The sequence below is a fragment of the Cricetulus griseus genome, chromosome 3 (genome assembly GCF_003668045.3).
Source record: "Cricetulus griseus strain 17A/GY chromosome 3, alternate assembly CriGri-PICRH-1.0, whole genome shotgun sequence".
Lineage (NCBI taxonomy): Eukaryota > Metazoa > Chordata > Mammalia > Rodentia > Cricetidae > Cricetulus > Cricetulus griseus.
In genome coordinates, this window is record NC_048596.1 from 205,265,658 (window position 1) to 205,278,036 (window position 12,379).

Here is a 12,379-nt window from a genome sequence, read left to right on the forward strand (position 1 = left end):
GCAGAGCTTGCAGGATAGGCTGTTTAGGTCACAGTGGTGCTTGTTGGGGAAACTGACTGAACCCATGTGTCATTTTCTTGCAGGTGGATTTGGGCCTCCTGCGATTCGTCACTGCTGTTGGGACACAAGGTGCCATTTCCAAGGAAACCAAGAAGAAATATTATGTCAAGACTTACAGAGTAGATATCAGCTCCAATGGAGAGGACTGGATCACCCTGAAAGAGGGAAATAAAGCCATTGTGAGTTTGCCTGCTGCTCCTCCCTTCCCCCTCCCCAACTAAAGCCTTTCACAAGCATGATCAATTTTTATTTGTTTGTGTGGGGATTTTTCTGTCAGGCCTGGTTTATTTTTTGAATTGATTTAAAATGAAAAGTGCAATTAGAGGTTTAAATCTGACCAAAGGGTCTCATGTTACCAGATCCAAAGGCCAAGAGGAAATTACACAGATGTCACTAAAAAGACAGCAGAAAGAGCCAGCCAAATTAAATGACAAACTCAAGAATCACCTTCACCCCCCCCACACACACACACCCTTACTGGGACAGATAATGTGTAACCTAACACTACCCACCTTAGGAGTTCCTGGTTGTTGTTTGACTTCATTTATTTGGGGTTTTTCCTCGTGTTTCTTCATTTTTTCACAGAGCCTTTTCTTCTTTCCTCTCTGTAATGAGCTAGCACCCTTTCATCTATCCTTGGTGCTCACAAACTCATTTACAAGTGCAATTGGCTGTGGCTTGTAAGAACAGGAGAACTGTGGGTATTTCCATGTCTTCTTTCAGATCACACAGACAGCACACTCCCTCTGTCCACACTTGAAGCTTCACCCCTGGGACAGCTGGGTCCAGCCTCAGAGCCTTTGCCCTGCGCTCGGTCACTTAGGAGCTAAGATCTTCTCCAAAGAAGCCAGTCTGCTTCTTTGAAGTCGTACTTGCTCTGATTTATTAATCAAAAGACTTTTGAGAATTCGTATTTGATGTTACCTGAAATCAAAAGCCTGAGGGGCTGGAGAGATACTCAGCCAGTAAAGCGCTCAACACACAAGTGTGAGGACCTGAGTTCCATCTCCAGAACCAAAGTTTTAAATATGTAAAAGCACGCATCATACATACATACATACATACATACATACATACATACATACATACGCATGCCAGTGAGATGGCTCAGAGGGTAAAGGCACTCACCGATAAGCCTGACAACCCAAATTCCATGCCCAGAACCCACATGGTAGAAGTAGAGAACCAACTGTCACAAGGTCCACACAGGTACCATGGCATGTACCTACACACAATAAACAAATAGTAAGTAAATAAATGTTTAAAAGGGTGGGGAAGGCAGGGAGTGGTGTGGGTTGTGCTTGCCACCCCAACCCTGGGCAGTGGAAACAGGAGGGTCCCTAAGACTCATTGGCAGGCCAGTGAGAGAGCCTGTCTCAAAAAAACTAGATGTCTTAGCACTGTCTGAAAAATAACACCTGGGGTTTCTCCCTGTCCTCACACATACAATGCAAGGAAGCTAATTCAGTTCACATGTCCTCAGCTCACCTTAGAACACCCATGGCCTTGGCTAGAACTGAGAAAAGCCTCTGCAGTATTCAGTAAAAGACAGATATGGACTCTCTTGGTCAGTGGCAAAATCCCTCTCTCATGGAGGGCAGGCAAAATGGAGGCAGATGTAGGGGGACAGTTATCCTGTGGGAAAGAGAGTTCCTTGGAGGATTTTGTAGACAGTACAAGGGCTATCAAAGGTGGAGGGCATAGATAGAACCCCTTCTCCACCTGGAAAAAAAAACCCTTATGAGAAAGAAAACCATGGGGTTTCATGACTTCCAGTTATGGAGCAAGGACAGGCCTGCACACACAAGCCTTCCAGAGCAGGAGGGTGCGGAAGGGTGCAGCAGGGATGACACTTGGTGAATGGGGTCTTCACTGAGCATAAATGATACTAGAGCATCCAGCTGACATCTGTTCCTGAAGTCCTTCCCATTTCTTCCAGCCACAGATCTCATCTGAGATCTCATCTGTCTTGATTTCATTTTCTGGACCGTAGCAAGGTCAGAATTCAATCCCAGCCTGCCCTGACAGTCCTCATCCTTTGGACAGATCGTGAACTTGCCTGCCTTTCAGCAATCTATGGGGAACTCTCAGTGTTAGCAGAATGGCTACACACTCAACCCAGTCTATGCAAACTCTGCAAATGGGCACACATCCACCCCATGTGAACTCTATGCAATGGGCACATGTCCACCCTGAGTCAGTGCAAACAAACCCCAGTCAGCCAACTCTGGTCCCTCTAGGAAAACTGAATGGGCCTATAAGAACAGCATTATTTGAAATGCTACTGCTTCTAGAAGCTTCTCGTAACATTTGCCACATTGAAAATGTACCCATTCAGGTTGTTTCCCAGAGGGAGAAGCTGAATTTCAGGGGGCATTTTGGTGTTTGCTGCAGAGCAGCAGCATGGGCAATGAAGCAACAAAAGTACCAGTCGGATGACAACGAAGTGGCCTTTCTCTGGAGGGAAGAGTAAAGCTCAGGGAACTGCACGCACATCCTGGAAGATGGGGGAGTCTCCATGCCCTGCAAGGAAGGCTCTGCTTATAACACCTGAGAGATGGTGTGGAGTCACAGTGCTTGGTACATTCAGTACCACAGAGAACTGCCTGTTTTATTATTTTATTTGGAGGGGGTGTATTTTTGAAACAGGGCCCCTCTATGTAGCCTAGCAGTCCTAGAACTCTCTGTGTAGACCAGGCTGACCTTGAACTCACAGAGATCCCCCTGCCTCTGCCTCCTGAATGCTGAGGTTAAAGGGATGTGCCACCACTGCCCCGTGTAAATACTGCTGCTTTTGCAAGGCCGTCCTTACCCATAGCTGACCCACAAATCTAGGAAGCAGAGGCTTCCACTCTTATCTGAGGGAAGGCTGGTGCCAGATGTTCCGTGATCCTGTAAACAACAGCACCACATTCCATATAGTCCCAAATGGCATTTGCAGGCACCCAGTTTATAGTGGGTCCTCCTTGCTTTTGTGGTCACATGCCTCATTGTTCTTAGAATCTAAGGACCTATTTGTACCTAGAAGCAGAAGACTGGGAATTTTCAGTTCAAAATCATTTATTATTTAGTTGTCTCTGACCACTGAAGCATAATTTTACCAATAACTCCAAAGTATTAAAAACCTCTGATGCATGACTAAGAACATTTACCAAGAGACCCAGGAAGCGAAGAGGGCAGGAAGTCAGGGGTGTGACTCACTGGCTGGAGTGCTTGCCTCATGTGCACAAAGCCCTGGGGTCAATCCCGAACACCCCTAAAGTAGGCACATGGTACATACCTGAAACCCCTCACTTAAGAGGTAGAAGCAGAAATATGAGGAGTTTAAGGTCTCCTTCAGCTACCTAGGGAATTCAAGGCTGGCCACGGGTACATGCAACAGGGTCTACAAAAATAAGGAGGAAGGAAAAAGGGAGGAAGGTAGTTGGCTTTGGGTTTCTAAGGACATGGGCTAGAATTTTAAGAAGCCAGACCTAACCCAGACCTCAAAGAGCATTTCTTCTAGAAACCACTGGGGAAGGGAGGTAGTGAGAGTCCCTGTGGGATTGGCGTGGCTGTGGCTCTTCTAGTAAAGCTAACAGCTTCTCACTTTTAAAGATGACAGCATGTGTCCTTTAATAAATGCCATCCTTTTGACAGTGCTTTTAGAAGCTGCAGCCTCTCAAGCAAGAATATATGATTGGAGTGGCATTCTACACTGGACAGGGTTCTCTTTGATTACAGTTATTTGGGAAAATAACATGACAGGTTGCTAATGGCACACCAACCTTGGTAGAAAATGCTAGAACTGCAAACAGTTTCTACAAGCACTTGTGGAAAGTTTCTGGGATTTGTTTCAAATACAGGTAGTTTGTTAATGCCCTCTCTCTCCAATCCAGATCTTTCAGGGAAACACCAACCCCACAGATGTTGTCTTAGGAGTGTTCCCCAAACCATTAATAACTCGGTTTGTCCGGATCAAACCTGCATCCTGGGAAACTGGTATATCTATGAGATTTGAAGTTTATGGCTGTAAGATAACAGGTAAGTGCCAACATGGAAGTTGCCCCCTTGAATTAATGCAAAATTTTCCATTCAAGGAGAATTTGTTTGTAGTTCAAATATGAAGGTGATCTGTTCATATTTATTTGGTAGTTAAGGTCTGTATTAGTTGCTCTTCTCATTAGTGTGACAAAATATCCAACAAAAAGAAGCTTAAGGTAAGAAGAGGTTATGTTGGCTTGCAGTTTAAGTGGACACAGTGCACCAGGTAGACGTGGTAGCAGGGTGGGAGGCAACTGATTGCATTACATCCAAGTTAGGAAGCAGAGAAGAAATAAGAAATGGGGTGAGATATAAAACCTCAAGGTCAGCAGGGTGGTGGTGGCCCACGCCTTTAATTCCACCACACAGGAGACCATGGCAGACAGATCTCCGTGAGTTTGAGGCCAGCTTCGCCTACAGAGCAAGTTCCAGGACATCTAGGGCTGGTAGAGCCTCAAAAAGCAAAAAGACAGACAAACCAAAAGAAACTGGAGGTCTGCCCCCAGTGACTCACATCTTCCAGTGAGGTGCTACCTTCTAAAAATGTCACAACCTTCCCCAAAAGTTCCAGCAACTAGAGATGACATGTTCAAATACCTGAGCCTATGGGGGATGTTCACGTTCGAGCCACAAAGACCTGGACACTGGATATGCATATGTCTGAATTCAAGTTCCCCCTCATTAGGCATTTGGGAAACCTGGCTTTTCTTCCCTGGCTAACAGCCACAGTCCTGAGTGCATACAGGCTTCTACTCATGGCAGGTGGAGAGATGAACATGAGCACTTAGCATTAGCATAGTGTGTCAAATGACAGAGATTTCTGTCAGTGTCCGGCTTTCCACTGCAAGCTCTGAGAGGGTAGCTCACATGCCTTGCCCTCTGCTGTTGGATGGGCAGTGTGCTGACTATTATTATTAGGTCCTAATAAATAGCTGCCCCATGAAAGGCTCCAGACTGGCTTTCTCTCGGTAGTTTCGAAACCCAGACGTGGCTTCATCAGCTGCGCTGAAAGAGCCTGACTTCAGACAAGGGCATCTTTCACTCCCTAAACATCCTGGCAACTCCATTATGTATTTTTCCTCTGTTTTTGTTGCCTCTGTATGTGAGTGTTTTCCCCTGGTGGAATTGGGGGATTGAACCTGGGCCTCACACATGGAAGACAAGCACTCCACCATAGTAGGAACTGCATCACCAATACTTAACTGGATATTTTAAAAATAGAAGTCAAGTTGTGAAAGTTTCTGTGTTTCAGTTTGTTCTTCAAGTGGGACTTGAGAAGTCTGTTCAATTAAAATAAGAGGCTATTCCTACTTGAGGGGCGAAAGTGATTAGATACTCTGGCTCTTGTTAAAAATCTGAGAGAGGGTCAAGCCAGGTGACTGGAAATTAAGGTGTGCCTGGCCATGAGTCACTGTTTCCAAGGCCTCCAGGGATTCTGTAACAGTCCTTACTGATGGGTTACCCTGTGTTCTGATGTAACAGGAGCCATGTGCTCCGACCTTTTTCCATGTAAGTAGATATGTCACAGAGCTTTCATTTAAAAGCAACAACAGCACACATGCAATCTTCATATCTTAAAAACTGAAAACCGTGAGAGTTGGAGAAATGGCCCAGTGATTAAGAGCACCTACTGCTCTTCCAGAGGACCCAGGTTCAGTTCCCAGGACTCGTGTGACAGTTCACAACTGTCTGTAACCCCAGTTCCAGGGGATCCCATGCCCTTTTCTGGCCTCTGTGGACACCAGGCATTCAAGAGGTGCAGAACATACATGAAGCAAACACTCGTACATGTTAAATAAAAATAAATGCTTTTTAGAAGATTGAAACACAGAGTCTGTGGTTGACTCACTAAGCAGGTAATTAAAAAGTAAACCACCTCAGTCCCTGGTGAGCCACTATATTCTGTCAGTGTTCCTCCTTAGAACACTTCATTTCTCAGTTCATTTCTCCCTTTGTCTGCTGAGCTTGATTTCTAGAGAAGAAAGAAAACTGACTTTTGAAGGGAAAAGCATCGCCTGGGACTTTCCTATCAGAGCAAAGATGCTGTGTGGAAAAGCTAGTTCATGAGAAGATCTGTGGGAAAGTCCATTTTGGAATGTAAAACCCAGATCTGAAGTCAGACCCAGGGTTTATTGTTTCCACGGTTATCACAGACTTGTTTATGGTGTGAGGATCCAAGCTTTAGAAAGTCCAAGGCCTTGGAGGCAGAAATTGGGTGGAGGAGCATTTGGAAGAGGGATAGACCCTGAAAACGCAGATGTAACCTTGTTTTTATTTTTGAAAGTAGCTAAATAACAGAAAGTTCCAGGGGACTTTAGAGCTTTACCAATTTAGGAGTCCACCCATAAATCCTTAGGAACAAGGCCACATGAGGTCTGGGTGGGAATTTCTGGTCCATTTCTCCAACCTTATTTCATGTCATACACCAGAATTTTATATAGAAGCAAGCTTCATAAAGACTCAAAATTAGTCTGAACTCTGAACTCTGACTGTCCAGTCTCTTAAGATTTATGTTATGTCCTTTTGGATAAATAAAATATTTATTTGAACTCAAGTTATCCTTTTTATTTTCATAAGGACATCCCAAGAGGTAATTCTAGGAATGTGAACAAAAAAAGAAGGTAATTTATTGAATTAAAAAATAATTAAATGGTCTGTTTATTTAAACTATCTAAAGTAGTTTGTTCTAATATTTTTAAACACAGCCTATTTTGTTATTTTAACTACACAGTTGGGTTTTGTCTTCTCTCTAGTGAAATGACTGTCATTTCCCAGAAATTGACCTTGGAAGGTTTGGGGGAGGGCAGTATGTGACCATGATGGCCACACAGTCAGAAGGGCCATGCATGGCTCAGGACTGTCCATTTAGTGAATGTCTGACTGCAGGCAAGACCTTTTGCATCTCAGATGTACATTTCCTGGTCTGTAAGATACCTTAATGGGCTGTGATGAGGATTAAATGAAAGAATATTTATAATGTACTTGGCCTAAAGTAAAGTGCTCACTAAATGTCCCCATACAATAAAGCAAGCATGGTACCCAATAAACTAAATGCAGGGTAAGCCCCAGGTAAAGCCTGCAATTAGATAATCATTCATGAGCATTTCCTTCTTTTTGAGGCCCTGGTCCTCTGCAAGATGGAGAGTGGGTCGGAAGTGTCCTGTTGAACTAGGCAATGCAGAAGAGCTGGACAGGATCACCATGCTTTCTCTTTATCCCATAGACCTGGAGCACCATGAGTGTTCAGTAGTTATTTCTGAATGAAGAAGCTCCACTTCTCATGCCTTCTGACAAACAAGCAACCTTGAATTTTGCCCTGTCTTTACAAGTGGGCAATCTGATTGTTTGAAGAAACTAGCAAATTAAAAAAAAAAAAAAAAAAAAAAAAAAAAAAACTTTGAACATAATACGTCAATTCCTTGACTTCCAAAGCTTCCAGAGTCCCAAGTTTGAACCTAGGTTTCACATTCAGAAATTCTTTAGAAATACAGCTATCCCAGAGAACCAGAGAATACGGTGGTATGTTACCCAGAAAGAGACACCCTGCAGTGACATATCCTGCTTCCCAGGTGATTGAGGCAGGAATGTTTTCCTTGTTTCTCTACAGAGGGCTGCATCATTTTGTCAAAGGAGGGGACTGGGAAGATAACACTTGGGGACTTGTGCTGGGCTGTCAGACAGACAGCCTGTGCTCTGCTCAGTGGGGTTCTGTTCCCCATAGTCAATAGCACATGACCTTTCCAGACACAACACCCTTAGGAAATGCCCCAAGCCATCAGGGGAAGATTGGATGGTGCCCACTAAGAGTACTGTCACACCTAACTGCTATTTTCTCACTCTGGAAAATTATTATCTGGGTGTGCTCTGTTTCTCTTTGAAGGTCAAGCACAGAGGTCTTATAGTAGATTAGTATCACTAATGATTACCACATCAAACCATTCCCCATAACACCATGTGCTTGTGTCTTTCATCCAAGATTGATTTGAAGGTTTTCAAAAAAATAGTGTTGCCAAGCAAAATAATAAATCCTTAGTTAAGCTTGATGTGGCTAAAAAAAAAAAGAAAAATGATAATTGTTGATGTACGTATTTCCCATTGCAGTTTTGGATACACTAAAGATTAGTAGTTGTTCCCTGAAATTCCAATCCTATTTCTTGTTCTGTTGTTTATTTGCTTATTAAATCTAAAAACATAGGCAAGCGTGCATCTAAGCCTGCCTGCCAAGGAAGCCCTGCTGTAAACTAGCATCCCTTCTAAACCTTGAGTTAATTGCTAATATAAATTTTTCTCATCACATTAAAAGTGAATTATGGGCTAGGCTGAGGAAACGGCTCAATCAGTGAAGTGTTTGCCTTGCACGAATGAGAACCTGAGTTCAAACCCCAGAACCCATAAAAAAAATCATACATAGTAGCATTGTAATCCAGAATTGGAATGGTAGAGAGAGAGGAGGTTGCTAAAAAGCCAGTCTAGCCTAACTGGCTACCCCCAGGCCAGTGAGAGACCCGGTCTCCAAAAACATCATGGAGAGTATGACATAATGTCCTTTGGCCCTCAGACATATATCCACACATGCACAGTGTGAGTCTTATGCTTTTTGGTCAAGGTCAAATCAAGGTTCCCTTTGCTGTCTTTCAGAAGGGACATTCACTGGCTCGACACTGAAGGCTGACTGAGTGAGGGCTGGATGTCACCATGTTTGGGGAAAGAAAAGCTCAGAAGCTCTGTGTAAGAGAAAAGGCTTTTGTCTAGTGGAGGCTCTGCTCTGCTTATAGCATCCACATTAATTGTGTTTTTCTAAAATGATGGCATCTGGCTCCCTCTGCCAGCTGAGTGTCACCTCTATAAAAAAGCTGGTTGGAAGTTAGGCTGGTGTGACCACTGCAGCCAAGAAATGGGACTTCTGTTTCTAACGTGCGCTTCACAGTCCTTCAGTCAAATGGGTTTTGTATATCTTTTTTTTTTAATCCCCATTAAGTTTATTCTTGGTTTCCAGATCCCACCCAGAACAAATAGCCAGGCTGAGTTACAGGAAAGCATCGTGAGAAACGACAGCTGCTGATGACTGTTGTAATACGTTGATTCATTCAGCAAATATTTGTTGAGGATGACAGAGTACAAAAACATGCTCAGAAAGTCTCAAAAAAACAGCAAAATATGACTTGTTTCATAGCCTCAATAAAATTAAGATCCTGCTTTGGCATGTGACTCAGTTGTTAGTATGTTTGTCTAGCACATAGGAATCCCTGAGCTCTGAACCCAACACTGCAGAGGCCACATGGAAGTGTCCACATGAAACCCCAGTACTTAGAAGGCAGGAGCTGAAGAGTCAGGAGGTCAAGGTCATTCTCAGCTACACAGGGGACTCAGGGCTAGCCTAGGACATGAAAAAAATAGAAAGGAAGGGAGGGAGGGAGGGAGAGAACAAAAAGCAGCTGTCCAAAAGACTGAATAAGATTCTCAGTACAAGAAAAATATAGATCGAGTATCATAAGGCATCCAAGAAAAAATAAATGTGTTCAATTACAGACTGGAAATATTGACTAAGTTAAATAATATTTGAAGACGGGTCAATATTTTCCACAGATTAAATGGTGGGAAGAGCAAGATGACAGGAGGGTCTAGCAGAGAGAGTGGCAGGAAGCCCCGCCTCCACCCAGAGAGGAAGTGCTTAATCTCTCTAGCATCAGTGAATGTGCAGGTGAGGAGCTGGGGAGTGTGAATGAAGACACAGCTTTAGAACTGTACAGCTCGTGCGGAGATGTGCTGACTGACCCATGCTTACCGTCAACAGGAGCCTCACTGGAATCACCTATGATGGTTAGATTTTTTAGATTGCAGTTTATCACATCATGTAGAATGGAATTGTTTCAAAGGAAAATATGTTGTCACTCTTGTATGTCCCTAATTGAACTGTACGGTTTTGCAAGGGGAATAACTGATTATTTATTATGCAGCCAATCAATGATGGATATTCCGCTGTTGCTTTGAAGCTCAAACTGCTACAGGAAATTCGAAGAGGTCCATATGTACTTCATTGCTCTTGGGGATCTTACAGTCTATCTGTGATTACAGGACTCGTAATCCCATCCACAGCACAGCTCTGCTCCAGCTGGGAGCCACTTCCTGCCTAGGCCATCACATGCCCAGGAGTGGAGTCCTCCCAAGTCAGCTGACTCTTGAGCTACATCTTGACACTTGCACAGGCTGTGCCTCTGAGATTAGCGATAGGAAATCTGTCTGTGGGATGTGAGGGAAAATTGGTTAAGTAGAATATATTGTCGGTAACTGATAGCTGATATTTTAGCTGATATGAAACAGAAATGTGTGTGTCATATGCACAGGGACATTTGAGTTCACTGGAAGTGTGTATGGAGAGAGCACATGCAGATGTGTGAAGGCCCCAGGGCATCCTCTGCTGTCATTCCACAAGCACAGCCCACTTGTGTTTGTTTGTTTCTTTGGTTTTTTTTTTTTTTTTTTTTTTTCCAGACAGTCTTTCACTGGGATTGGGAGCTCACCAACTAATCTAGGCTGGCCTGCCAGTGAGGCTCAGGGGATCTGCCTGTCTCTGCCTCCTCAGTACTGGATTACAAGTGTCAGCTACCATGCCTGGCTTTTTACATGGATTCTGGAGATCCAACTGAGCTAACTCCCCAACTCCGAGCATGTTATTCTTTAAACCTAGATAGAAAATGTTGCACTTTTCCTTGAGATAAGAAGGTAGGTAGCTGGGCAGTGGTGGCATACACCTTTAACCCCAGCACTTGGGAGACAGAGGCAAGCAGATCTCTGTGAGTTTGAGGCCAGCCTGGTCTACAGAGCGAGTTCCAGGACAGCCTCCAAAGCTACACAGAGAAACCCTGTCTCAAACAAACAAACAACAAACAACAACAACAACAAAAAGACTTAGGACAGCAGTAAGCTTTAGTCTCAGAATTCAAGAGGCACTTGTAGAATGACAGTAGACATTGTCCCGAGACCTCCACACATGTGCAGGTCAATTGTAATCTCAAAAGGCAGATATGGGTAACCTCTGTAAATTCCAAGCCGATCAGAGCTACATAATGACCCTGTCTCAAAAAAAGACAGGGGGCTGATAACGTAGCTCAGTTAGTAGTGTGCTTGCCTACCATGCACCAGGCCCTGGGTTCAATCCACAGGAGCACATAAATTGAAGGTAGTGGTACATACCTGTAATCTGAGCACTCAAGTGGTGACAGCAGGAGGGTCAGAAGTTCAAAGTCACCCTTAGCCTCACCTACTCATTTCAAGACTACATTAGACCCTATCTTTAAGATGAGAGAGAGAGAGAGAGAGAGAGAGAGAGAGAGAGAGAGAGAGAGAGATCTTGAGGACAGTTGATGGTAAGGATAAAATGGCACTGTCCTTGTCATTGAACACTCAGCTCCCTGGACCTTATCTGCCTTCTCCATGCTAACTAAGCCAGGCTCTTCCTTTGTTGCATCCTTACCAACTTCACAATGCTTCAGCGTTTTCTTGTTTGGGGGCATATTTCTTTAAGTATCTCCAACCCATAATGAACTGTGACTTGTAGGCGGCACTTCTCCTTGAAACTGGAGCAACTTCTAGGAACAAAAGAGAGTGGAATCTTAGCTTGACATTAAACTTAGGAGAACTGGAAAGGAAGCAGGGCAGGGGTAGCAGTGATGCTCTGCATGAAGACCTCCTTTGTGGGAATGGGAGTCTAAGGAGAGGAATCAAGTAGAGAAGGAATCTGCAGGAGAGAAGGCTCTGCTAATGTAAATTTGCAGGGACTGAGGATTTCCTATAAACAGATACAAGGTTATGTTTTCTAAGCATGGTGTCTCTCAGGAAATAACCTCGCCTCATCTGTTCCTCCCCACCTCTAGATTACCCCTGCTCTGGAATGCTGGGCATGGTGTCTGGACTTATCTCAGACTCCCAGATTACAGCATCCAACCAAGGAGACAGAAACTGGATGCCAGAAAACATCCGCCTGGTGACCAGTCGCTCTGGCTGGGCACTGCCACCCTCATCCCACCCATACGTCAACGAGTGGCTCCAAGTGGACTTGGGGGATGAGAAGATAGTGAGGGGTGTCATCATTCAGGGTGGGAAGCACCGAGAAAACAAGGTGTTCATGAAGAAGTTCAAGATCGCCTATAGTAACAATGGCTCCGACTGGAAAATGATCATGGATGACAGCAAGCACAAGGCTAAGGTGAGGCCTGGGGCCAGTGGGCAGACACTGTCTGGGGACTCTGTGTGCTGACTAGCTCACTAGGAAGTCATTTCTCCTGCCCATAATAGA

The 12,379-nt window shown here is 44.3% G+C and overlaps 1 protein-coding gene across 6 annotated transcripts in view; it reads left to right on the forward strand.

Annotated features, from left to right (window-relative positions):
• The window catches only part of Nrp1 (neuropilin 1), a 151,962-nt gene that overhangs the window by 103,791 nt on the left and 35,792 nt on the right, over window positions 1-12,379 (forward strand). For all 6 annotated transcript variants that reach the window (XM_027404763.1, XM_027404766.2, XM_027404767.2 and 3 more), the window contains exons 8-10: window positions 84-239; window positions 3,939-4,083; window positions 11,958-12,289. In XM_027404763.1, the coding sequence (XP_027260564.1) occupies window positions 84-239; window positions 3,939-4,083; window positions 11,958-12,289 (633 nt within the window). The remainder of the gene's footprint in view (window positions 1-83; window positions 240-3,938; window positions 4,084-11,957; window positions 12,290-12,379) is intronic.